At 43.7% G+C, this 27,251-nt stretch overlaps 1 protein-coding gene across 17 annotated transcripts in view; it reads right to left on the bottom strand.

Annotated features, from left to right (window-relative positions):
• ANKS6 (ankyrin repeat and sterile alpha motif domain containing 6) overlaps positions 1-27,251 on the bottom strand; it is a 65,511-nt gene that overhangs the window by 13,794 nt on the left and 24,466 nt on the right. For 9 of the 17 annotated variants that reach the window (XR_013404664.1, XR_013404665.1, XM_077965669.1 and 6 more), the window contains 5 exons: positions 26,267-26,420; positions 23,438-23,607; positions 11,147-11,333; positions 6,078-6,145; positions 303-419 (listed from right to left, as the gene is read on the bottom strand). Coding sequence is in view for 13 of the 17 variants with exons in the window: in XM_077965669.1 (XP_077821795.1) it covers positions 303-419; positions 6,078-6,145; positions 11,147-11,333; positions 23,438-23,607; positions 26,267-26,420 (696 nt within the window). In the remaining 4 variants the exon portion in view is untranslated. The remainder of the gene's footprint in view (positions 1-302; positions 420-6,077; positions 6,146-11,146; positions 11,334-23,437; positions 23,608-26,266; positions 26,421-27,251) is intronic. The other 8 variants (XR_013404666.1, XR_013404667.1, XM_077965666.1 and 5 more) reach the window with 1 other exon arrangement.

The following is a 27,251-nucleotide window of genomic DNA, read 5'->3' as shown; positions in this document are numbered from 1 at the left end:
GGGATTCAAACCCAGGCCAGCCTGACCCCAGGGCCTGTCTGTGTCAAAGGCTCGAAGGCTCTGCTTTCACAGTGCTCCCGAGGGCCACACCTAGCCCTGTGCATTGAATTAGCTAAATGAAGATTTCAGCTCAATCTGGGGAGAAACTTTATGGGGGAAGAGGCCATGCTGGGAGGCAGTGAGTGCTTGCTCACTGTCAGATATGACAGAGGAGAGGAAGTAAGACCTTCTCCAGATCCCAGGACCCTGGTGAAGCTCTCAGATGTCTGAAACATGGAAATACAAGAAACGGAGAACAGTACCTTGCCTGCATTCAGTTCAGAAATCGCTGCCAGAATCTGCTGCCTGGACCCATCTGTCTTAATTCCCAGCTCCTTCAAGTCACCGTCAGTCAGTGTGAGGAACGCTTCCATGTCCACCTGGGGAGAGAGAGGGGATTCGCCACCATCTGCTGGATGCCACAGATTCTTCCCAGCCACAACAGCAATCTCATGATTATGAGCTATGAGTGCTTATTAGTAGTAAACTGATGATGATTTACTACTTCTAAGTCCTGACTTTATCTTTAAAGCATTGTTGAAAACATTAAAAAAAAAAAACGAACTCTCCTCAGATCTGGCTCTTGGATTTTCTGAACAGATGCATTTTAGGAAGACCCTTAAAATGAGCCAAGTAAGGAAAGTCTCTGAGATAGTCATCTGGGTGGCTAGAACAGGAGAAATCCAAGACCTGCTATTAGAAAAGTTAACTGCAATGTTGCTGTACTTTTAACAACGTCGGATACTGTGCAAACGTATGGCAGTACTCACCTCGTCTCCCCCACCATGCACGAGACAGAGACAGACTGTGGAAAGACAGAGTGAAGAAATAAGCAGAAGCAATAAAGGAGAGAGGGCCATGGAGAATGAGAGCAGAGCTCAGAATAAGGGCATCTCAAAACTGCAAGCCTTGGTTTCTATGGGTGAGATCCTGATAGCTCTGTCAGCCCTGCCTGGCCCCTGGACAGGAAATCAAGCCCTCTGCTCCACTGGTTTCTGTTCCTCTACGGCAAGGTGGAGGGAAGGTCGGAAGGGGCTCCAATGAAGCAAGCACATCCATCACCCTGCATGTCGGACAACAACGGCCTCTGGCATAGGGGTCCACACCTGGCAGGATCCAATCCAGGTCCACTGGGAAGCCAGTCTCAGTGTTAGACCAGAGGAGGGCAGTGAGCACTATGTGTGCAAAGCACCTTCTGAGGATTTCAGATAGACTGAGTCATTTAACCCTCATGACATCAGTGGGGTAGATCACTATCCCCATTTTGGAGACAGGGAAACTGACACACAGAGTTTTTTTTTTTTAGCATTCAATGTAACATGGCCAGTAAGTGGCAGGGCCTGGCTTTGAACCCTGGCAGAGGGCTCCAGCATCTTCGCCCTTCTCCACAATGCTACATCATTCAGCCGCAGATTCCCTGGCCTCCCTCATGGGCTTTTCCTGAGGGCAGTAGCCCTCTTGCTAACATGACTTCACTTCCCTAAGCATTAAGGCATTGGGTCCCCGGTCTGGGCCCCTCCCCCTGGGGAGATGCTGTTGCAGACAATGCTACAGCTTCACAAATCAGACTCCAACAACAGCGCTCATCTGGGAGACGGGACAGAGAACTGGCTGCCCACACCCACGTCTTCAGCCAGAGCTAAGCAGAAGGAGGCTGTGTTGCCCTGGAGACAGATAGGGTGCCAATTCCCACTCACTGCCGGGGGACCTGGGCAGGTGCCTTACCTCAGTTTCCCCACCGAAAAATTATAGTCCCACCATATAAATTACAGGGTGGATGCGAGATCTACAAAGAGAGTTTACAAACAGCTTTATGATCTACATTTACAAACTACAAGATACTATCACACTTTAGAGATATGCTAGTGCCATTTAAAATGAAACTTGCATAACTTCTTGAAAATCCTCAGTCTTTCACTTTATAAGCAGGTTTTATTTTACATTCCCTCATACCTAACAAGATTAAAATTTTTTTTCTTTAAAACATTTGATTTATGTAGGGATAGAGATTTTCTTTCTGAAATTTTCCCTGCTCCCCATCTTTCCTTTTCTCTGTTAACAGTCATTTTACTTTTCTGGATTAAAAACAAACAAAAACCTCGAACCAGGTTTGAGTCACTGGGGAAGAATCTGCTCCTTTAACCCATCCTTAGCCCTCCCTGAGATGCAGGCACCCCTACCCCTCTGGCAACAGTAAGCTCCTGGCATCTCTTGGGTGTTTTATAGCTCACGGAGTGCTGAGGGGCTGAATGGATGGGTGATGCCATTTTAATGGAAACCACCTGCCCCAGTCCTGCTGGACACGAGTCTCTCCCCACAATCCCCACCCCTAGCAGGGACCCCACATCCAGCCTGGCACCATGGCCAGTCCTCAGCGATTCTGACGTCCTCAGCACCTGCCCTCTTGGTGAGGGGCCCTCCACCTCCTAACTGGTCTTTCCCTCCCAGTTATTCTTCCCCTTCTGCCCTTCCAACCCCTGTCCACCTCCATACCAGAGGCTACAGACCTGTCCAGCCTGCATCTACCTCAAGCCCGTGGTGTACAGAAGCAAGTCCACGCTGTCCAGGCCCTGCCTGGTCAAGCTCCATTCCCTCCTCCTGATGGGCTGGCCTTGGCCCAGCCCCAGCCAAGCCAGAGTACCACAGACCCCCTCAATGAATCCTGCTCCCTCTTCCCAGATGCCCTTCCAGGTCCGTTCCCCCTCTTTCTCCAAAGTTCAGCTTAGTTCTCAACCCAGGTCTTCTCTGGCCCTCATTTCATAGACCCCTTCTCTGGGTTCCAGAGTATTCTGGGCATCTGCATTTCCCAGCACCCGGCTCTGGCAGAGGGTCTGGCAGGGGCAGGGTCTCAAGTACTTAGTGTGTGTTTGTTGACTGAATGAATGAATGACTGCATCAATCAATCAATCTTCTGCCTCTCCATCTGCACTGACCTTCCCAATTCTGACCTCCGTCAACCCTGGGAGATGCCAAACTCTCAGGGCTTATTCTAGGTGGAGAGCACCAAAGACGGAATTCCTCTCCTATGACTACTTGTGAAGGGGTAGCAGGAATGAGGCAAAAATATCCCAGTATCCTTTCAATATTCATGCCCTATTTTTTAAGCAACAGAATCCCAATTTTTAGCTGGGCATATTTCCACACAGTTAAAACATATTTCTGAGTTTCTTTTGCAGATCAGTATTGTCAGGTGATAAACTTCTGGTAAATGAGATATGATAAAGACTGTGTGGGACTTTGGGGAAGTCTCTTTAAAAAGGAGGGAATGCGTCCTTTTTCAGTCTCCTTCCATCCTGCTGCCTGGAATGTGGATGTGATAGCTGGAGCTCCAGTAGCTATATTGGACTTTGAGGATACAAGCCACATATACTAGTGGGGGTGGAGCAGAGAGCTAAAAGGGGCCAGATGACTCATCTCCAGACTTTCTGTGGGAAAAATCACCTTATTTTTTGTTTAAGGTACCATTATTTTGGTATTTTTCAATACACATAGTCAAATCCACCTTAATACAGGTAGAAAGATGAAAATTATTAGTCTGTCTTTAGCTTCAATGTGGTAAGATAAGAACATGAATTAACTTCATTCCTCTTCCAAATTCTCACTGATTGACTGTAAGTGCATATTAATGGAGAGAATTGTTTACTGTTGGAAACTAGGGAAAAGTGCTATCTACATGCCAGATACTTCCAGGAGTTTCTGCAAGGGACTGAGAAGTACCCATGGAGCTGTGGTGATTGGGTCTGGTGGCAATCAGCAGGGTTAAAACCTCAGTCCTACTAAAGCCTCCAAGGAAAACACTGGGTTGTGGGTCCATATAGAGAGTGCACCCCTACAGTGTAACCAGCTCATATGTTGCCAGAGAGAAACTAAGTAAAATGAAGAGACACTGAGCTTGGCCCCCAGCAAGCACAGGCACCTGTGTCAAGTAGAGATGAGGGCACTGCCTCAGCTAACCTCACATGAACCTACCACACACAGAGGTCCTCAGCCAGTGGCTGCCAGCCCTCCCCATGGCACCGCCTCAGGCCTCAGCTCCCTCCCTGACCCCAGAGGCTGCAGAAACTTCTAGGTGAGTGAGTTATTAAAATCAGAGCGGTGCGGTGGCTCACGCCTGTAATCCCAGCACTCTGGGAGGCCGAGGTGGGCGGATCACGAGGTCAGGAGATCGAGACTATCCTGGGTAACACAGTGAAACCCCATCTCTACTAAAAAATACAAAAAATTAGCCAGGCATAGTGGTGGGCGCCAGTCCCAGCTATTCAGGAGGCTGAGGCAGGAGAATGGCATGAACCCGGGAGACGGAGCTTGCAGTGAGCCGAGATCGTGCCACTGCACTCCAGCCTGGGCGACAGAGCAAGACTCTGTCTCAAAAAAAAAAAAAAAAAAAAAATCAGAGCAAATCTGCACAGCCTGCCTTCCTCTCCCCGTGAACATTCTCGAAGCTCTGTACGTCAGCTGAAACACCCCCGTTCCCTACGCTGGACAACCACAACAACCTCTGAATGAAGGAGAGGTGAACTCGCAGACATGCCAGGTCAGAAAAAGGGGTAAGGCCAAGAAATCAGAACAAATGTCACCCTGTGAGCCAGAGACACGATACCTCAGGAAGCAGAAGTGTACTTTAAGATGTGTTCTCCTTATATTCCAAGAAGGCATAAACATATCAGCAAAAGCAGGCAGCGATCAGCAATAGGGAAAGATTTCTTGGAGAAAGTCATTGCTAAGGTTTAAAACACCAGGGAGGCAGGAATGGTAGACTGCATATGGCAGAAAAGCAAATAGGAGGAGAAAAGCTACTGTACCCTCTGTTTGTTTCTTGAACTAAAATACAAGCTCCTCAACTGCATCTCAAGTCTGGTGGGGACAATGAGTGATTCTCATGATTGCTCTGCAATTGTGACAGTTTTCACCTACTAAGCGGCTCACTAGAATGTTCTAAACCAGTGACTATACCCTGGTGGCTGGTGGGCCTGTGGAGGAGTTTTACTTGGCTAAAACAGTAAATTTTTTAACAGCTTACTGAGATATAGTCCATCCACCATACAATTCACCTATTTATACAATTCAATGATTTTTAGTATATTCACAGAGTTGTGTAACCATCACCACACACTCAGTTTTAGAACATTTTCATCACCCCCAAAAGAAACCGTGTATCCATTCCAGTCACTCCCCCTACTCTGCCCATTCCACCCGCCCACCCCTCCACCCAACTCTCTGGCAACCACGAATCTACTTTTCGTGTCTATAGATTTGCCTAGTCTGGACATTTCATATAAATGGAAGCACACCCTATGTGCCTTTTGTGACTGGTTTCTTCCACTTAGCAAGATGTGTTCTGGTTCATCCATGTTGTAGCATGTGCCAGTATTTCACTCTTTTCAAGGCCAAATAATATTTCACGGCACAGGCATATTTTATTTATCCATTCATTAGTCAATGGACATTCGGGTTGTATCCACAGTTCGGCTTTCATGAATGCTGCTACAAGCATTTGTGTACAAGTTTCTGTGTGGACGTATGTCTTCATTTCTCTTGGGAATATACCTGGGGGTAGGACTGCTGGGTCATGTGGTAACTCAATGTTTAATATTTTGAGGAAGTGCCAAACTCCAGAACAGTATTTTTTAATGTGAATCTGAATGCTTTTAAACACATAGCAACTCTCTCAGACCACCACAGACCCTAGATCCAGACACATAACACAGGTTCCTCAGGGTTTACTATCAGCCCACTTTTAAGCCTATAAGTCTGCCAGTCAATCACACACAACAAAAAAATGTTTTCAGGACAGAAATAAACTTTTCTAGAGAAAGTAGTGCTCAAAATTACAAAATTCTATCATAACAAAGCTAGCCATAAGTCCTCAGGATTTCACAGTAACAAACTGAACTAAACCCGCTGAGCATGAATTCTATTTCCTCAGCTGTCTCAGTGCAAGAGATCAATTTAGGCTTGCAAAATGAAAACCTACACATTTAGACAAAGTTTTCTTTTACAGTAAGATTTAAATTGACATTCAAAAAGAGCATTCTTACCTCTTGTTCCTCAAAAATGGGCTGATATTTCTCAAGTGATAATTTCTTAAGGATTCCGGTCAGTTCATCTTCAAGAGGGAAAGGTGAAAAAAAAAAATTTTAGAATTTGGTAAAATGTTATCAAAAAAGTGGTCTTCAAACTTCTATAAAGTAGCGGTAATCTTATTTCAAATGAAATTCTATAAGAAACACCAACACAGAAAGCTGATCTCAGCTGGGCTCCTGCAGATGAGGCTGGAGGTGGGTCCTGAGCCACCTGCACCCTCTTCCCCTCAAGGTAGGTCCTCAGCAATTGACAAAACCCCACGTCAGGCTGCAAAGACACAGAGAGTCTGGGCCAGGACTGACTGATTCCCTCCAGAATGCGACCCTCAAGTTCTGGGAGTTGCAGCTGCCAGAACTAAAACTCTGCCTTCTGTGCAAGAAGGCACCGTAAATGCCAATGCCTGCAGTAAATGCCAATGCCAGCAAGTCCTCAGCTAGTGTGAGGAAGAACTTAAGAAAGAAGGTGGTGGGCTTCAGAGCAGAGCCAGGGTTTGGCTCAAGTGTGCAGAGGCTGTGGCCTTCCTGAAGGAAAAAGGCATCTATGTGGAACAGCAGAGCCAGAAGGGCAAAAGAGGATGATTTGGGGTGTCAGAACAGGGAGAATAAAGAAAAGGAGACAAAACCAGCACCTGAGGGGCTTGGAGAAATAATTCACTCACACATTCAAACGTGATTTGCCAAACTAGGCACTGGGGACTCAACAGATACCAAAACAGACAATAAGAAGGCTGATAGGGGCCGGGCAGGTGGTGCGTGCCTGTAATCCCAGGGCTTTGGGAGGCCGAGGGTGAAGGATCACTTGAGCTCAGAAGTTCAGAACCAGGCCTGGCACTACAATGAGATTTCATCTCTACAAAAAATTTAAAAGTCATTAGCTGGGTGGTGTGATGTGTGTGCCTGTAGTCCCAGTGACTCAGGAGGCTGAAGCAGGAGGATCACTTGTGCCCAGGACTTTGAGGCCACAGTGAGCTGCAATTATGCCACTATGCCATTGCACTCTAGCCTGGGCTACGAAGCAAGACCCTGTCTCAAATAAACAAACAAAGGCTGATAGGCAAGACAGCAAGGAAGAAGAGAGCAGCATTAAGGTAGATGACAGCATTTCCAGTTTTACAAACGCTGTTTTACAGAGGATGGTCACGGAAAGACTCTCTTATAAGGTGACCTATGAGCAGTAAATGAAGGAGTGAGTTATGCAGATATCTGGAGTAAGAGCATTAGGCAGCATCCAGACAGGGAAGAGCAGGTGCAAAGGTCCTGAGGCAGTGGATGCAGCTTAAATAAGTGATCAGGAGGCTTGGGTTCCTTCTTTTCTTAACTCACCCTCCCTCCCTCCCCTCCTCCCCTACTTCCTCCCTCCCTCCATCCCTCCCTGCCTCCCTCCCCTACTTCCCTTCCTTCCTTCCAGCAGTGACTACCACTGTGCCCAATGGACACTGAGTAGCAAGGATGGAGAGGTCCCTGTTGTGAAGCTCAGTGTGGCTGGGAGGATAGGATGAGGAGGGTGAAAGCTAATACACAGTGCTATCAGTCAGCCTGTACATGGATGAACCACTTGCTCTTTACAACACCAATGAGGTAGATCCTATTACTGTCCCCATTCACAGATGAGGAACTGAGGCACAGAAAGGCTCGATACCACATCTTGGGTGAGGTCATCTTGCTAGACTATGGCAGAGCAGGGAATCAAGCCCAGTGGTCTAGCTACTAGGCCTGTGCTACGCACCTGCTCTCCACTTTTCTCATGGGTGGTGCATGCTACGGTGAAGAGCAAGAATAGGGCGAGGTGGGGACAGAGAGGACAGCTGACCCAGCCCAAGGGACTAGGGAAAGCTTCACAGTAGAAAGGCTACTGAGCGAGGACGTATGAGACAAATCAAATCCCAATCCACACATAATCTGTTGTATTTCATGACACCAAACCTTTGCTCTTGCCGTTCCCTACACATGCAGCCTTGGTCCACAGTGGTGTGCTGGTAAATGCTTAACAACTGGTTCTCGGGGGGAAGATGTATGCATGTATACAGGCACATAAATCTATTGCAGATTTACTAATATAAATGATTTATGGCACACGATTTACAAATAAAAACACATAATATTCTTTCTTATAAATTCCATATGGCCAATTGATTCTCACCAAATGCTTTCATTTGTTTTTGCCCTACTCTTGTACCCACAGCCAAGGAATATGGCTGGCTGAGAGTTTTGTTTACATGAACAAGAAAGATATAAAGAAAGAAACAACAAAGACTTAACGTTGGAACTTCAGGTGAGCAACTTGGCTGAATCAGATAACGATTTTCAAATACTGGAAGAATATTTTCTCAATTTTTTGTGCGATTCACAAGATGACAGTTACAGACACAACATACTTTTAAGTTTAACCCTCACTGTTAACATTTTTCCATCACTGCCTAGATTACAAGTAGACAATATCTATAAGACAACAAACCAAGCCCTGGATTGCTTGCGACCAGGGAGGTTGAGGCTGCAGTCAGCTGTGATCGTGCCACTGTACCCCAGCCTGGGTGACAGAGTAAGACCCTGTCGCAAAAAAAAAAGCAAGCCCTGATTGATGGCATTTGCCAATTTCCATGGTGAGAATACCCCCATCATAGCCAATTTCAACCTACCAATCTAATATCCCTGAGAGTGAAGCTGAGCAGAGATGCGCAGTAGGAACACATCATTATGGGGTATTCACATTGCAGATATGAGATATACACAACCTCAAGAGCACAAATAATAAAATATACAAAAATGAGTAAAAAATACATTTTAAGTACAATATACTGTTATATTTCTATAATTTAGTTAATTCTAAGTTCATGTGATTTGTAAATAATGGTTGTGTTTAACAACTAGCTTGGGCATTTCCTACAAACTGAACAGTCAGCTCTGGCACCCCACTGCCTGTCTCTTCCCAGCGTCGTGGTCCAGCTGGAGTGCCCGTTTGCCAGGGGAGCCTTCCACGGCACATGGTGCTGATAGCAGGTATGACCTCACCTTGTGTTATACTCTAATGTCATTATGTTGAATGTGTCTGTCTCCCTGTGAGTTCCCCTGGGTGCACAGGTTAGGGCACCCAGGGGACTGCCCAATAAAACCTCCTGGAACTAATGTGAGGCTGAGAAGGTGATGCTGTCACAAGCCTTGCTGCTTCTAACAGGTGGAGTCCAGAGAGGAGGAATGCAGATGGAGAGATGAGGTGGGGCAAAGCTCACATGTGTCCTCGACTGGGACCACATATTTCCCAGAATATCATAAAAACAGAGGATGGATTGCAGCCCCTGGCCTATAACAATCATATACCACAGGACAAACAGCTTGTGGCCTCAAGACCCAGGAACTCTCAATGGAAAAAACTAAGCTTTCTGAACCAGAGAAATTATTCTACAAGTAAAGTGCTATTGGCCCTCTTCTTTCTTCATCCCAATTAGGACTTTGCAAACCATTTTTAAAAATGAACAAGAGGGAAAGAGAGTGGGTATGGGCAGTCCATACAGACATCCACTGTCTCCACTGTTTTTGGAAAACAATGGGGCATAAATACCTAACTGAATCTCCAGGGGCTTCAATTCCTGAAAACCTCAGAGGTGGGAGAATTCACGAGTGTGGAACTCAAGACTCCACATAGAAAATACAGTTGGGGAGGAATGAGTTTGCTGGTGAACCTCTGAGGCCTTGATAAATGATCACACTGGATATCACAAAACAATAAAAGTAGCCCCCAAATAAGTAGGATACCAGTGGCAGCACGCATTTATCAACTTAGTACAGACTAGAGCCTGTGCAGGTGATTCCAACTTATCTTGCTCAGCAGAACCTGTTCAGCACCCTCCTCCTCAGCAGCTACAGCGAGCTGCCCACAAATGCATTTGTGAGGGCCACATACACAATCAGATTTTCCTCCCTGCTGATTTATATTCCTCGATTTGCACCTGCCTGGGCCCCAGGTGTCACCAAAGCTCCCTCCTCTTTCCCCTCTCCCAGCTCCTAGGGGCCACTAGACGGCAGTTTAAAAGGATGAGATTCCTTTCTTCATCTGCCTTTATCTTTCCTGGGGCCTGACTGCAAAGCCTCTGCTCCTGCCCTACCACCCACTCCATCTTCCCTCATCATTCCTGCATGGGGGCTGCAGAGGCTGTAATTCACAAGGCAGGTTCCGAGGCTCTCCTGGCTGCAGCAGACATCAACTGCTTTTGCTTGCCCTCACCCATCCCCCTCCTCCTGGAAACAGTATTTCCAAATTTTCCTTTGAGGAACTCTTTCTCTTCCACTTCCAATACACAAATGTCAGCAGGCTGGACCCCAACTCCGCTCCAAAGCAGACAACTGACCCAAGGGGCATGGCCAATCAACATGTTCCACCCCTGTGGACACAGAGATAGTCAAGGATGGGCAACTGACCCAGGTCATTATAAATACAGCCAAGCCAATGGCCTTACTTGGGATTTTGCTGGACCTACTGAGAAAGTAGCACTCTTTCTGCTGGGGTTGAAAAATTAGTACGAAGACAAAACTATGCCTGCAGCTGCTTGCCACCACTTGGAGAGAGCCTACATGAGACCTGGAAACATTCCCAAAGCACCTGGATTCACGCACGGCTGAAGCACACCCTAGACACTCCCATCATATGAGCCAATGAAATGTCAGGTTTCTTTTTTTTTCCTTGAACCAGTGTGAATGGAGTTTCTCTCACTTGCAACTGAAAGAATCCTGACTGGTACAGGGTCCAGGGAAAGTAAGTTCGTGTTGGAGAAGCATTTCCACGGGTGTATGTTTGGGCATATAAACAAAACTCACCTATACTCAAAAACTCTGAGGGAGCGTACCATACCTTTGCACAGCGAAGACAAAAATACAAGGCAGAATCAGAGAAAAGGAGGGACATGTTTGTTGTAAATTTTCTTAAAACCTGACCTAGGATGGTTATAACAATTAAGGTCACCTTGTAGTTCCTTGCTGCCAGGTCATCATGGTGAGGACTAGGTGGGGTTTCAAGCCCTCAGGGGACTCACCCTCATCTGTGATGGTGCCACTGCTGGAGCCCCCACTGCTCTTGGACTGCCGATGGGATGAGGAGGAAGACACTGAGGACTCTGCAGTGTGCCCTTTGGGTGAGGGGGAGGGCGTGAGGGTTGGAGAGGTGCTCTTGGAGGTAGTGGAAGTTCCAGATGGAGGCCTTTTGCTGGTCTCCAATTTCTGCTGAACAGAGTAAGACAAATCCATAAGCCATCGCCTGTAGGGTAGAAATGATGAAAACAGACACCCACAACAGGGAACATGGGCGGTATCTGACTCAACACAATGTTTAACCGGGGCTATGAAATCTACTTTTAAAAACATTCAAAGCAGAAACAGTATTATCAGAACAATTAAGAGGAAAACCCAACCCTGGAGCAGAGACAGGATGAGATCAAATAGCTGCACGTTATAAGTCAGGAAACCCCGTCCCAGTCCTGCCCTCCGGCTACTTGCATTGTGTCTTTGGCCAAGTCCTCCGAGCTCTCTGGGCCTCAGTTAACCAGTTGTAAAATCAAAGTGTGGCTTACGGAGGCACAAAGTCTCTTTCTGTTCTTGATGCTCCTTCATCTACACCAGTCACTTCCAAGCTTTTCACCAAAGAACACGTATTTTTCCCTTTTTCTCATTGGTTAGCTTTACAACAAAGGCTTTTTACATTAAAATAATTCTAGACATATAGAAGAGCTGCACAGATAGAATAGAGTTCCCATATACCCCTCACACAGCTTCCTGATATTAACATGTACATCATCACAGTATAATGATCAAAACTAAGCAGCTGACATTGACACAACACTATTAACTAAACTACAGACTTCACTGTGTTTCACTGGCTGTTCTTCTCATGTCCTTATGCTGGTCTGAGATCCGATCCAGGACCCCACGCTGCATGGAGCTGTGCTGTATCTCCGTAGGCTCCTCTGACCTGTGACAGCACTGTCTTTCCTTGTCTTTCATGACCCTGACATTTTTGAAGTCTTGGTCAGGTACTTTGAAGAATGCACATCATTTTGGGATTGTCTTATGTTTTCCCATAATTAGATGTGCTTGTGAATGTAGGGGGCAATGACCACAGAGGTGATATGCCCATTCAGTGCATCGTTATGCAGAGAGGACATAGTATCTGATTACTGGCGATGGTAACCTTCATCACTTACATGAGGGGATGTCTGCCAGATTTCTCCATTATAAAGTCACTGTTTTTCTTTTTAATATTATTTGGGCCGGGCGCGGTGGCTCACGCCTGTAATCCCAGCACTTTGGGAAGCCGAGGCAGGCAGATCACAACATCAGGAGTTCAAGGCCAGCCTAGCCAATATGGTGAAACCCCATCCCTACTAAAAAATACAAAAATTAGACAGGCGTAGTGGTGGGCGCCTGTAGTCCCAGCTACTTGGGAGGCTGAGGCAGGAGAACCACTTGAACCTGGGAGGCAGAGGTTGCAGTGAGCTGAGATCGTACCACTGCACTCCAGCCTGGGTGACAAAGTGAGACTCTGCCTTAAAAAATAAATAAATAAATAAAAATAAAAAATAAAATATTATTTGGGAGAAGATTTTTTGGGTAACTATTTATTAAGGTTCTGTCCATTAATTTTGCATTCATTGGCGAGTCTCACTGAGGCAAGTGTTAGTGGTGTTCCCACGGTGATTTTCTATTGCCCTCGTTCCTTCCACATTTATTATCTGTAATACTTCTATAAGGAAGAGTTGTTCTTTCTCTCCCATTTATTTGCTCAATCATTTATTCCTATCAGTATGGGCTCATGGGTATTTTTTATGCTCTGGGCCATAATCCAATATTACTGTTATTTTGTAGCTCATTATTACAGCTTTGGCCATTGGGAGATCTTTTGGGTTGGCTCCTGTATCCTTCTGACGTGCCATCTTTCTTTCTTTTTAAAAGTATTTCCCTACTTTCTGACACCACAAAATACTTTAAGCTCATCTTATATTTCTGTTGACCCAGTACTAGAATAAACCACTTCTCCAAAGCTTTCCAAGGTCCCTTTTATTAGAGAATGGTATTTAGAAACCAAAATCTGGGCACTAGGTTGCTCACTGGTACTGGGACATCACTGCTTCTAGGTCCTGAAAGTGGACAAAGATACATATACACTAACCCTTGTATACACACATAGCCATATCTACTTTTATATCTACTAACTTTGTGTGTGTGCAACTCTCTGTGTATTTAAAAGCATGCACTCATACTGATTCATACCAATATCTCTGACTTCAATCCAACATCCATAGGTTTTGTTCTAGCATTCCTCCTTTGATTCTGTCTCTGAAAGTAAAAACTTTGCTACTTATTTATTCAATCCTGGTATACATGTTAAGTGTACATGTATGCAAAAAAAATTTTTAGCCCATATCCTGGTAAGGATAGCAGAACTGTTAGCCCATATGCTAGTAAGAAAAAAAATATCAACTAGAGTACAGTACTTGTATACAGTATTTTTTGTCTTTAGCCTAATATCCACTCAACACATGATTTTCTCCTCCACCTCCTACAATGTGGTTAGGTCATTCATTTGTAATACACTTAGACATTTTGTCATAGTTTGCATTATATCTTTGGTTCCTGGTTGATTTTGTTTTTTTTTTAATTTGCATACAGTAAAAAAAAATAGCTCTGCTGCATACAATTCCATGGGATCTGACAAACACGGTGTTATGCATCCACCAAGAGAGTACAATACAGAAGAGTTCCATCATCCTCTGAGTGTCCTTAAGCGGTCCTTTTCTAGCTAATCCCTCCTCCTAACCCCAAGCCATAAAAACAAACACTCTATGTTCCATCCTATGACTAGAGAGGAAAAAAATAAACGATTTTTCCTCTGTTCTTACCCCACAACAATCAACACAGAATGTGTCTGTGACCAAACGTATGGAGCTTTCTTCCCCTACACACCAACCAAGCAATCAGTTCTGCAGTGGACACCAGCTGAGTATCCTCCAATTCAAGTTTGACACGATCTATCCAAATACAGCATCAAATCCCACAGGTTGAGGGCTCAGTCCCAGGAGACTGCCCCCACTTCAGATGCCAACTGCAAGCCCCAGATTGCTTTACCTGTGCTTTTGACTGGCCATAAATCAGAGTTCCCACAACTCCCTCTTTGGGTTTGAATAATTGGCTAGTGGCTCACAGAACTCAGGGCAACACTTACTTACATTTACAGGTTTATATGGAATATTATTCAGCCATGAAAAGGATGAAATCCTGTCATTCAAAGTGCTTTTGACTGGCCATAAATCAGAGTTCCCACAACTCCCTCTTTGGGTTTGAATAATTGGCTAGTGGCTCACAGAACTCAGGGCAACACTTACTTACATTTACAGGTTTATATGGAATATTATTCAGCCATGAAAAGGATGAAATCCTGTCATTCAAAGTGCTTTTGACTGGCTATAAATCAGAGTTCCCACAACTCCCTCCTTGGGTTTGACTAAGTGGCTAGTGGCTCACAGAAATCAGGGAAACACTTACTTACATTTACTGGTTTATATGGAATATTAGTCAGCCATAAAAAGGATGAAATCCTGTCATTCAAAGCAACATGGATGGAACTGGAGGACATTATGTTAAGTGAAATAAGCCAAGAATGGAAAGTGAAACACCACATACTCTAACTCATATGTGGAACCTTAAAAAGATGATCAATGAAAGTAAAAAGTAGAACAGCAGATACTAGAAGGTGGGAAGGGAGGGACAGGAAGAGATTTGTTAAAAGAATACAAAATTATAGCTAGATAGAAGGAATAAGTTCTAGTGCTCTATACCACTGTAGGATGACTACCGTTAACAATAATATACAGTTTCAAAAAGCTAGAAAGAGGATATTGAATGTTCCCAACACAAATAATAAGTGTCTGAGATGATGGATATATAATTACCCAGATCTGATCACTATATATTATATGTATCTAAATATCACTATGTACTCTGTAAATATGTACAATTATTATGTGTCAATAAAAAAATAAAAATTTAAAGATATTTCCAGGATATAAATAAATAAATGTATAGGGCAAGGCATGGAGGAAAGCACAAGGAGCTCCCACGCTCTTCCTGGGCATACTACCCTCCAGTAGTCTCCAGGTGTTCAGCTGCTTGGCTCTCTGAACCCAGTCCTTTTCAGGTTTTCACGAGAGCCTCATTACGGAGGCACAACTAATTAAATCATTGGCCACTGATTATCAACTAAACCTTCAAACCCTCTCCCTCTCCCCAGAGGTTGTGGGGTAGAGTGAAAGGCTCAACGCTCTAATCCTGCCTTGGTCTTTCCTGTGACTGGTTGCCATCCTGAAGCTACTTAGGGGCTGCCAGCCATCAGTAAATTCATTAGCACACAAAATGACATCACTTTGGAGATTCTAAGGATTCAGGAATTGTATGACAGGAAACTGGATGAAGACCAAATACACATTTCACAGTTATCACACATCCCTACAGTGTTGCTGTTTCCAGAATGTCATATAAATGGAATCACACAATTTGTAGACTTTTGGGTCTGTCTTCTTTCACTCAGCATAATGCCTTTAGGATTCACTCAAGCAATCGCATGTATCAACAGTGTGTCCCTTTGTGATGCTGTGTTGTGTTCTATTGAATGAATATACTACAATTAGTTTATCTATTCACCTGTTGAAGAACATTTGGGACGTTTCCAGTTTGGGGTGGTTACTTTGTAAAACGAATACAAAGATTCACAGATTTTTGCATGAGGAGAAATTTTTTAAAAATCTACCTAGTAGTCAGCAGTTAGCTGGGTCACATCACAAGTGAATGTTTAGTTTTATAAGAAACTGCCTATCTTTTTCAAGATGGCTGTACCATTCTGCATTCCTATTAGCAATTAATGGGAGTTCCAGTAGTTCCACATTTGTCATCAGCAACTGTACCTTTTTAAATCTTGGCCAGTCTAATAGGTATGTAGTTCTATCTTAATTATGGTTTTAATTTGCATTATCCTAGTAACTAATGATGGTTAAACATCTTTTCATATGCTTATTTTCCATCTTTATATTTTCTTTGATGAAGTATATGTTCAAGCATTTTGCCCATTTTTACATTTATGTTTTATTGTTGAATTGAGGGTTCTTTATTTAGTCTGGAAAAAAAGACTTGTTTGTTTTTTATACAGATAGGGCCTCACTCTGTAGCCCAGGCTGGAATGCAGTGGCAACATCATAGCTCACTGCAGCCTTGAACTCTTGGGCTTAAGTAATATTCCCACCTCCACTTCCTGAGTAGTTGGGACCACAGGCATGAGCCACTGCACCTGGTTCCTGGATAAAAAACTTTTTCCAGATCTATGATTTGAAAATACTCTCTCCTAGTCTGTGGCATGACTTTTCATTTTCTTAATGGTATCTTTTGCAAGGCAAAAGATTTAAGTTCCGATTAAGTCCAAATTTGCCAATTTTTTCTTTTATGTAACATGCTTTTGGCACTGTGAGATATATACGGAGGTTCGTTTTCTTGCAATATGAACATCCAATTGTTCCAGCACTCTTCGTTGAAAAGACTACCCTTTCTCCACTGAATTGCCTTTGTACCTTTGAAAAAAGAATTTAGTTGGCTTGTCTTGTGTGGGTCTATTTTTGGGTTCTCTCTTTTGTTCCACTGATCTATTTGTCTGCCCTTTCGCTAATGCCACACTGGAGCTTTATGGTAAGTCTTGAAATTAGGTAGTGTGAGCCTGCTAACTTTATTCTTTTTCATACGACTATTATAATTTTTTGTACCTCAATATAAAATTTATAATCAGTTTCTAGATCTCTATAAAAAGAGCTTGCTGGGATTTTGATTGGGATTACATTTAATCTGTAAATCAAATTGCAGAGAATTGGCATCTTCATAATTGCAAGCCTTCCATCTCTTCATTTATTTAAGCTTCTTTGATTTATCAGTATTTTGTAGTTTTTGACCTATTGATTCTATACATATTTTATTAGATTTATACCTAAGTATATTATATTATTATATTCCATATAATACATTTTCACATAACTTCAATTTCATACACGTTAAATGTATTAAAAATATTTTTAAAATTTCAAATTAAAAAAATTCTGAATGTCCTAATGCTAAATGTCTATTACTACTGTAGAGAAATACAGCTGACTTCTGGATATTGACCTGTATTGTATCCTGAGACCTTGCTGGACTCACTTATTCATCCTAAGAGCTTTTGTGTAGATTCTTTGGAGTTTTCTATGTGAACAGTCATGTCATCTAAGAACAGAGATAGTTTTGTTTCTTCCTTTCCCGTCTGTATGCCTTTTATTTTTCTTGCCTTATTGTACTACCAATATTTTTGGTACAAAGTTGACAGTTGGAGGTAAGAGACAACAACCTTGTTCCCAGTCTTAGGGGGAAAATAATATTTTACCGTCAAGTATAATCCTGGCTATATGCATTTTATGTCAGATTCAGGAAGTTTCCCTCAATTCCTAGTTTGCTGAGAGTTTTAATGATGAATGGATTTTAAATTTTGTTAAGTGCTTTTTCTGCATATTCTTCTTTAGTCTGTTCATATGGTGAAAGCTAATGATTGATTTTATAATGGTGAACCAGATTTGCCTTCCGGGGATGAACCCCACTTGGTCAGAAGGCATTATACTTTCTATTTAATCATGGGATTAGATTTCCTCATATTTTGTGAAGGATTTTTATATTTATATTCATGAGGGCTATTGGTCTGTCATTTTTCTTTTCATGTTAGTCATAAAAATACATCCTTGTTCCCAATCTTAGGAGAAAAGAAAATCTTAGGGATTTTATATAATAATATAGGGGTCAATTCTCCAAGACATGCAATCTTAAATGTGTACACAGCTCGTGAGGCAAAAACCAACATAACTGAAAGGAGAATAGACCAAACTGCAGTTACAGTTGGACACTTTAAAACTCCTCTCTCAGAGATTAATAGAACAAGTAGACAGAAAATCAGTAAGAATATAGAAGACATGAACAACACTATCAACCAACTAGACTTAATTAGACATTTATGGACATTTATAGAACTCCTCTCCCTCAAACATAACAATAGAATGCACTTTTTTTCCAATTGCCTATGAGAAATTCACCAAAATAGATTACATTCTAGGGCACAAAATAGACCTCAAAACATTTAAAGGGACAGAACTAGAAACAGAACTATAATCAAATTAAACTAAAATCCCCAATAACAGAAAGATTTCTGGAAAACAAATAATTGAAAAATAAACAATATGTTTCTAAATAATCCATGGGCCAAAGAGGAAATCTCAAGAGAAGGGGAAAATATTTTGAACTGAATTACAATTAAAATGTATCAAATTTTGTGGGATGTAGAAAAAGCATCACATAGAGGTAAATTTATAGCATTAAATATCTGTATTAGAAAAAAAGAAAGATCTCTAAACTGTAATCTAAGCTTCCACCATAAGAAACTAGAGAAACAAGATAAAACCCAAAGAAAGTAGAGGGAAAGAAATTATAGATAAGAGCAGAAATCAATGAAATTGAAAACACAAAAATAGAGAAAATCAATAAAACCAAAGTTGGTTCTTTGAAAACATCAATAAAATTGATAAACTTCTAGCCAAACTAATTAAGAAAAAAAGAGAGAAGTCACAAATTACCAATAGCAGGAATGAAAAAGGAGACATTCCTACTGATCCTATGTAATAAAATGGTAATAGATACATACTATTAACAACTCTAGATCCATAAATTCAACAACTTAGATAAAAGGGAATTACTCCTTGAAAGATACAAAGTACAAAAACTTACTCAAATAGAAATAGAACACCTGAATAGTCCTATATCTATCAATGAAATTCATTCTGTAAGTTAAAACCTTCCAAAAGAGAAAATGACAGGCCCAAATGGTTTCCCTGGCAAATTTTATCAAACATCTAAGGAAAAGGTAGTAAGAACTGTACACAGTATCTTCTAGAAAACTAGAAAAGGAGATAATACTTCCCAATTCATTTTATGAGCCAACATGACTCTAGTTTTTTCTTTCAGTACTTTAAAGATGTCACAACACTGTCTTTGATTTGCATGATTTCTGACAAAAAATCTGCTATAATTCCTATTTTTGTTTCTCTGTATGTAATTTCCTTCAAGAAAAGGCTGCCTTCAAGATTTTCTCTTTGGCTTATTTTCAGTAGTTTAAACATAATATGGAGGGGTATATTCTTTTTGATATTTACCCCATTTAGTGTTCTGTGACCTTCCTGGATCTGTGGTTTGGCATCTGTCATCAATTTGAGAAAATTCTCAACCATTATTTGTTTTCATTTTTTAGGCATTATTTCTTTACATATTCCTTCTGCTCCACCTTTCTCTCTTCTTTTAGAGATTCCAATTATCTCTATGCTATGGCATTTGATATCATGCCATGACTTTTGACTACTGTTTGTTTTGTATGTGTTTCTTCTTTCTTCTTTTGTGTTTCAGTTGGGGTAAATTCTACTGATCTAACTTCAAGTTCACTGATTCTTTCCCTGGCTGCCTCAAGTCTACTGAGGTGCCTGTCAAAGGTATTTCTCAACTCCATTACTGTTTTTTTTTATTTCTAACATTTCCATTGGGTTTTTTCTCATAGTTTCCATCTCTCTACTAAAACAGTTACCCAAAGTTACCCATAAGATCTTGCATGTTTGGCCGGGCGCGGTGGCTCAAGCCTGTAATCCCAGCACTTTGGGAGGCCGAGACGGGTGGATCACGAGGTCAGGAGATCGAGACCATCCTGGCTAACACGGTGAAACCCCGTCTCTACTAAAAAATACAAAAAACTAGCCGGGCGAGGTGGCGGGCGCCTGTAGTCCCAGCTACTCGGGAGGCTGAGGCAGGAGAATGGCGTGAACCCGGGAGGCGGAGCTTGCAGTGAGCTGAGATCCGGCCACTGCACTCCAGCCTGGGCGACAGAGCGAGACTCCGTCTCAAAAAAAAAAAAAAAAAAAAAAAAAGATCTTGCATGTTGTTTATACTACTTTCTATTAGGACCTTTAACATATTAATCTTAGTTATTTAAAATTCCCTGTCAAATATTCTAACACCTTTGTCAGATCTGATTATCATGATTGCTTCATTTCTAAGGAGTGTGGCTTTTCTTGTCTTTTTGTATGTCTTGTAAATTTTGCTAAAAATTGGACATATTATAGAGTACAGACTGAGATTTCTAAGCATAAATGGATATATCTTTCTTCCTACTAAGACTTTAATGCTCCTTCTAGCTGATTATATGCCTGAGTGGAAAAAGAACACCCTTCCTGAGATTTTGAAAGACTTTACCAAAAAGCTGGCTATACCACTAATATATTCTTCTCTCTTTTCTCTGCTCTTTCCATGAAGACAGACAATCCCAAATAGAATTTCTGATTAAGCAGGAGATAATTAATATATCCTCACAGATCTATCCGAGCCAAAAGCGAGTAACATGATACTCTGGACCATATGGGCAACATACTGGGGAAGAGGTGGGGAAATATAAGATTATTTGGGATTCTGTGAAATATTTGAATTGTTCTCAATATCCCTTGAGTGGCAGGTTGATTCTGTTAAGGACATCATCTCTACCCTTCCCTCTGCACATAGTTCTGTATGCTGTCCTGCCGTAGGCATACCAACTTGCTTAAACAATCCGATTGGTTTTCAACCCATGCCTTTAGCCACTGCCATGAGAACATGTCCAGGCTTGCTGTAGACACATGTGGCTCAGTTGTCCTGGCCACGTCGGCCACCATCCAGGTGAGTGATCCCTGCAGACCAGAGAACTGCCCACATAAGTCCAGATTAAACTGCTGACCCACAAACATACAAGCAGCTAAGTAATGTTTTTGTCTGAAATGACTGAGTTTTAGGGTAGGAATAGAAAGCTGATCTATCTAGCAGGCCTTCTGGCCTCCAGAGATCTGGGAAGTATTGGTGCACACTCTAACGACATCTATGCCGTGTCTCCTGGAGCTCATATCACACTGATTCATGGCCCTGCTAGATGCCATGCCCTGTGGATATTCCACCACTACAGGGAGTTATTTTAAGCAAAGTACAAAAACCAGATTCAGGAGGCTCATATTTTGAATACTAATTTCTAATTTTTACTAAGGTAATCTTTGAAAAAGCACTTCATCTCTCTATTTTGCTGCTGGGATAGAAAACCCACTTCTGTGTCCTTTGATTTAAGGCTGTGGTTTCTATGAGTCCTGGACTGGGCTGGCTGCAACAGATGCTCTGGCAGGAAAAACATTCCCCAGACTCTCTCCTGAGAGTCTCATTCAGGTACGCTGGGGTGGAGCCCAGAAATCTGAATTTTTAGACGGCTCCCCAAGATCATAACATACTATTAACATTATGTTACAAATGTCAGGTGATTGTTGAAATGGATGGTTTCCCCAGTTTACTGCTTCCTGAATGCATCTTTTGATACAATCTCCTTTCATCAGAATATACTTATATATAATATATGATCAATACATCAAAATAATAGTTAATACTTAATATAATAAATAATAGTTAATGTAATTTATAACTTGGAAATGTCTGCTTATTTCCAACAAAAATTAAAGGAAGCTAATATATAACACATCCAAAAAGACCATCAGAAAATAAACAAAATTTTAGACAACAAAGAAACACTGTATCAAAGCCTCAAAACAGTACACTTCATGAGTAGCTGAGTTTCTTAGTAGCAAAGGTAAAGAAAGAAATACAATAATTATAAAAATTCTTACTATCTGATAAAATATATCGAAGTATCAGTAGAGACGTTTTTCCCCACAGCCAAATTATAAAAGGAACTTAATCGTATAGGACTTTTACACAAATTATTTTGAAGATAAAAAAATGGAAAATAAGTGAATGTATACGGAGAAAGAATCTTTTTGGAGCTACACTGTAAAAGGAATCTAATTATATAGGTCCTATTGCATAAGGGATCTTGAATAACAAAAAGAGTTGTGTAACCAACAGTAGCTGGGCAGAAAATGACTATTTCTCACACAGTACATGTACGTCCTGGGAGCATAAGTCTCTGGAGGTGATTCTTTGGTGGGCAAAGGTCCATGGATGAGGGAGGCTTTCTGTGTTCAGACTTTTCTCACCGAAGGAAGCTTACGACATCTAAGAACTATGAAGAGTAGGGTTATGCCTGGACATAGAGTCCCCTCAGAGGAGGAAAGGGCTATGCTGCACTAGTAGGGAGCCAGTTGGTGGAGGAGCCAGTTCACACTCACGACTAGGAACCCGCACTCTGGGCTCACACCAGAAATCAACCAAGGCGAAGAGGTTCAGGAGGCAGAGGCACAGTCTGAAGGCACTAAAAAACTTCTCGTTCCAGGAAGGCATCTATGTTTTCTTGTCTACTGCATAATCTGTAGACGCTAACAATGTGGTGACTGTTCTCTGGCTGCATTAATGGAAGCACAATGCCCAGAAGCAGGGAGACAAGGTCCCAGCTCTGTCCTGCTCACGTCCTTCCTTCAGCTCCTCCCTGTAGCCTCTGGAGTGCTACACAAGTTGTTCCCTCACCCCAGAACAGTCACACCAATACCCCTGGCCCACCCATACCCCTTTCACCTGGCTCCAGCCTCATCCTTCAGATCCCCATCCAGATGGCCCTGATGCCATCAAACCTGGGTAGGGCCCCCCACCTGTGCCCCTACAGCATCCTTGCTGCTCCACAACAACCCATCACACTGAGCTGTGACTGCCTGTGTCCTTAGAGTGGTCGCCAAATTTCCCAGTTCACAGTTGGGTCCTCACTGTTAGCTGTGCCAGGCACAGAGCAGATGCTCCCAGGATGTACACAATGGATGAATAAGGTTGAAGGACAACAAAGACCACTAAGAACACTGTCAATAGGAACAGCCAACACGGACCTGGGCTTACCCTGTGCCAGGCCCTGTTTAAATGCTGAGGTGTGGGGCTGAGAGCTGAACCCAGGCAGGTTGCTCCTCAACTCATGCTCTTAAACCATTCATCCTCATCAAGGAACAAAAGTGTGCCATGTGCTGGGTGACCTGTGGGGCTGCAGGAAGTGGGTGTGTACCCTGCCACTGTGCAGCAGCCCAGTGCCCCTCAAACCTGGAGATGTGAGGGGAGGTAAATGCCTGGTGCGGGGGACCGATTCAGCCCTTCTCATGAAGCCCAGGAGTGGCTGGCTGGAAGGGACCTGTCTTTAGTCCTGTCCCACGACTAAGGCACTGCCCATGCTCCCCGGCAAGTGGGCCACGTTAGGACAGAATCTGAGTGTAACAGGAGGAGACGCACAGAACAAGCACCTTGCCAACGGGAACGCTGCCACCTGCAGGGGAGGCTGGAAGCTCAGACGGGCTGGACCCCGGTGCTGGCCCCACAGGGCTTGACCGATGGCTGGGTTTCTGCTCCGATAATCCAGCTGCTTTTTTCCTCTGGGCAGCGATTTGGGACAAGACATTGTCTATGCTGCCACCTGAGGAAACACAAAAGGAGTGAACACCGTGGGCACAGAGGGCTTACTCCAACACAAGGGTGGTGGACTGTCGTGTGATGACTGGGTTGGAGTCAAGTCTCCCAGACTCCCTTCCCCATGTGGCTCCAGGACAGGGCTGACAACAGGAGAACTCTGCAGGAGAACCGCGAGGTGGAAGTTTAGGCAGCAGGCTCTGTGCTGCAAAGGTGTGATGGTAAGAGGTGGCAAGCAGCGGCACAGGCAAAACCCAGTCCATCCTTGCTTTCCCCCTGCCATGGCCAGCTTGTGCCAGCCCCTACCAGGCACAGATGCAACACCCTGCACCTGATACTCATAGCAGTCCCTCTGCAGTGCCAGCCAGAAGCTGCACAAACCATCTTGTCCGGCTGCACCAGGGTTTCAGGAGGGCTAGTAAGTGAGTGGTCCCTCACCCTTTCACTCTCCCTTTATGTGGCCACCCCCAAGACTGGGTCAATACATTCCCAAATCCATAATGCTCAGAGTGGTCTGCTTCCTGACTGAACCCTGACTGCCATCTCCCTCACCCTGCTTCCCCAAATCTACAGGTAACCTCGAACTATTATAAAAGAAATGTGCCGGGTGTGGTGGCTCACGCCTGTAATCCCAGCACTTTGGGAGGCTGAAGTGGGCGGATCACAAGGTCAAGAGATCGAGACCAGCCTGACCAACATGGTGAAACCCCGTCTCTACTAAAAATACAAAAAATTAGCTAGGTGTGGTGGCGGGCACCTGTAGTCCCAGCTACTCGGGAGGCTGAGGGAGGAGAATCGCTTGAACCCAGGAGGTAGAGGCTGCAGTGAGCAAAGATTGTATCACTGCACTCCAGCCTGGCAACAGAGTGAGACTCTATCTCAAACAAAACAAAAAACAAACAAACAAACAAAGGAAGAAAGTGATAATACTCAGGGCTGGGAGGTACTCAAGGGGGGACACTAATGACTAACATTTATAGAGGATTTACTATGTGCCAAGCCCTGCTGTAAATATTTCACATGTTTAAAGAGAGCCATTCTGGAGGGCAAAACATCAAAAGCCTCAAAAATAGGCATACTCACAAACTCAGTCACCCTGATTCCAGCAAATCTAAGTAACAGAAATCACTGAACATATTGGTGAATATGGAAGCATGAAGGTATTACGAAGGGAGGTATTACCTACAAAAAGCAAAAATCTAGGAACAGCCTCAGTGTTCAACACAGGGAATTGGTTAAATGAACTGTGATGCCTCATATAAATGGAACACTGTTTGATTATTAAACAAGGTGCTGTAGATATATATGCATCAGCGTAAAAAGGTGCTCACAATCTAGCAATGTGAGGAAAAAGAAAAAAGTAAGTTACAGAGCAGTTTATAGTTTAGAAAGGCACGTGGTTCCAAGAACAGGCTCTGAAGTCAGGCTGCCTGGGTTTGGATCCTGGCTCTGCCTACTAATAGCTATGTGACCCCGGACGAGTTATCTAACTGTCCTTAGCCCCAATCCCCCATCTGTAAAACAGAGGTGGTAACTTCATTGGCTGCTGGGGCACTGAAGGAGATTATTCATTCAAAGGGCTTGGCATGCAACTTGACAAATATTAAGTGCTCCATAAATTATTGTGTCTTTTTATAAATATTCATAATCTAGACAAAAACACTTTCCAGATATATATATATATATATATATATATATATGAAAATGATAATGATGATCTGTAGCGGGTGAGATTATACTTTGTTTCAGTCTCTTGGCTCATCTGGTCTTAAAGCTTTTTCCACTAGAAGCAGGGTGGCTGATATGGTTTGGCTGTGTCCCCACCCAAATCTCATCTTGAATTGCATTTTCCCACAATTCCCACATGTAATGGGAGGGACCTGATCGAGGTAATTGAATCATGGGGGCGGGTCTCTCCTGTGCTGTTCCCATGGTAGTGAATAAGTGTCATGAGATCTGATGGTTTTATAACAAGGAGTTTCCCTGCACAAGCTCTCTCTTGCCCTGCCGCCATGTAAGTTGTGCCTTTCAGCTTCTGCCATGATTGTGAGGCCTCCTCAGCCATGTGGAATTGTGACTCCATTAATCCTTTTTCTTTATAAATTACCCAATCTTGAGTATGTCTTTAATAGCAGCGCAAGAACAGACTAATACAGTGGCCTTCCTGCAAAGCTGGTTTGGTTAATCCTGGATGACCTTAGGGAGGACTAGAGAGTATGCTGCAAGCCCACCATAACTTTGGGGCACTCTGCTTTGAGACCTAATTGCCACCAACTTGCTGTGTGACCCTAAGCAAATCTCTTGCCCATTGTGAGCTTCATTTTCCTCATCTGTTCAATGAAGGGGCAGAATGAGAAGGTCCAAGCTCTAACTTTCAGGGATTTTAAACACTGTGAAAATACCACACATTTATTTTAATCCAAGAAGAAAAAAAAAAGAGCATTCTGGACTTTATTTTCCTTCATCTCCATCCACCCGCATCCCCAAGAAACTGTATAAAATGTGAATTGTGAATTCACTGAAAAATCTCTTAGCCACATCAAGGAGAAAGTCCCTCTTGTGCGGTCATTTCTGCCACTGTCTGCAGCCTGAATATCCGGGCAGCGCACACCCTCAGTCCCAAGGGATTATCCCACCTCCCTGAGTGGCCCTGCCCAGCTACTCACCTGAGCGGTTAAGCAGCTCCCCACCATGCCGGCTCACACCTCCTACCCCACTGGAGCCGCCCGATGAATGAGGCGAGTGGTTGAAGTTTCCAGAATTGGCAGGAGAGGCTGGGCTTCTGGAGAGGCTTGGAAATTTAACAGGCCTGACGGGTGTCTGCAAGAATAAGGCACGTATAGCACTTAGGGAGGCTGCTCCTCCCTCCAGCCGTGCAGATCAGTGTGAGGGTTCCTGCGCTCAGGTGGTGCACACCCCACCAGAGCTCGCTGTGCCCAGCACGGCCCTGCCAGGGCCCATCAGGGGAGTCCCTGAGGGATAGAGCTTGCTTCTATGTGCTGACAACTCACCCATCAGCTCAGTGAACCCATGTGATGTCATTTCCCATGAGCCTCCTTGCTTTCAGTCTCATTCAACTCCAGGGCCTTCCAAGAAAAAACCTGACCATGTTATTCACTGACAACCCATGAAGGCCTCAGCACATCCAGGACAAAATCTAGCCCCCTCAGCACCACCTGGCACAGTAACCAGCTCCCCACCTCCAAGCCTGCTTCCGTGATGCTGTCCCTATTGGTCCCTCAGCCTGGAATGGGTCTTCTCCTCCCCACATCCTTCATGGTGCCTTTCCTGGCCCCATTGTCTCTGGTGCCAGGGCTCCCGGTCACATCCTCTCCACCCTGAACTCACTCCACCCCCTGCTTCACTTGCTCTGCTCCAGGCACACCAACCTCCTTTCGGTTTCCTGCTGAGCCTTTTTGTGCCTTGGGGCCTTTGCCCAGGCAACCTGTTCTACATGGACCCGGCGGCTCCTCCCACAGCGGCTCCTCCCTGTCCTTGGGTCTCAGGTCTCGGAGGCCTTCACTGCCTAAGCGGTGTAATGTGGGCTCTGGTCTAAGATGGGCTCCCGTGTAGGGCTGGCTCCCCGACACATGGCTGTGCTCCCTTCCAGCACCCTCTTTGCTTACACTGTGACTCTTACCACGGCTTGTG

The sequence above is a fragment of the Macaca mulatta genome, chromosome 15 (assembly GCF_049350105.2).
Source record: "Macaca mulatta isolate MMU2019108-1 chromosome 15, T2T-MMU8v2.0, whole genome shotgun sequence".
Lineage (NCBI taxonomy): Eukaryota > Metazoa > Chordata > Mammalia > Primates > Cercopithecidae > Macaca > Macaca mulatta.
This window is presented reverse-complemented; position numbering and strand designations above follow the sequence as displayed.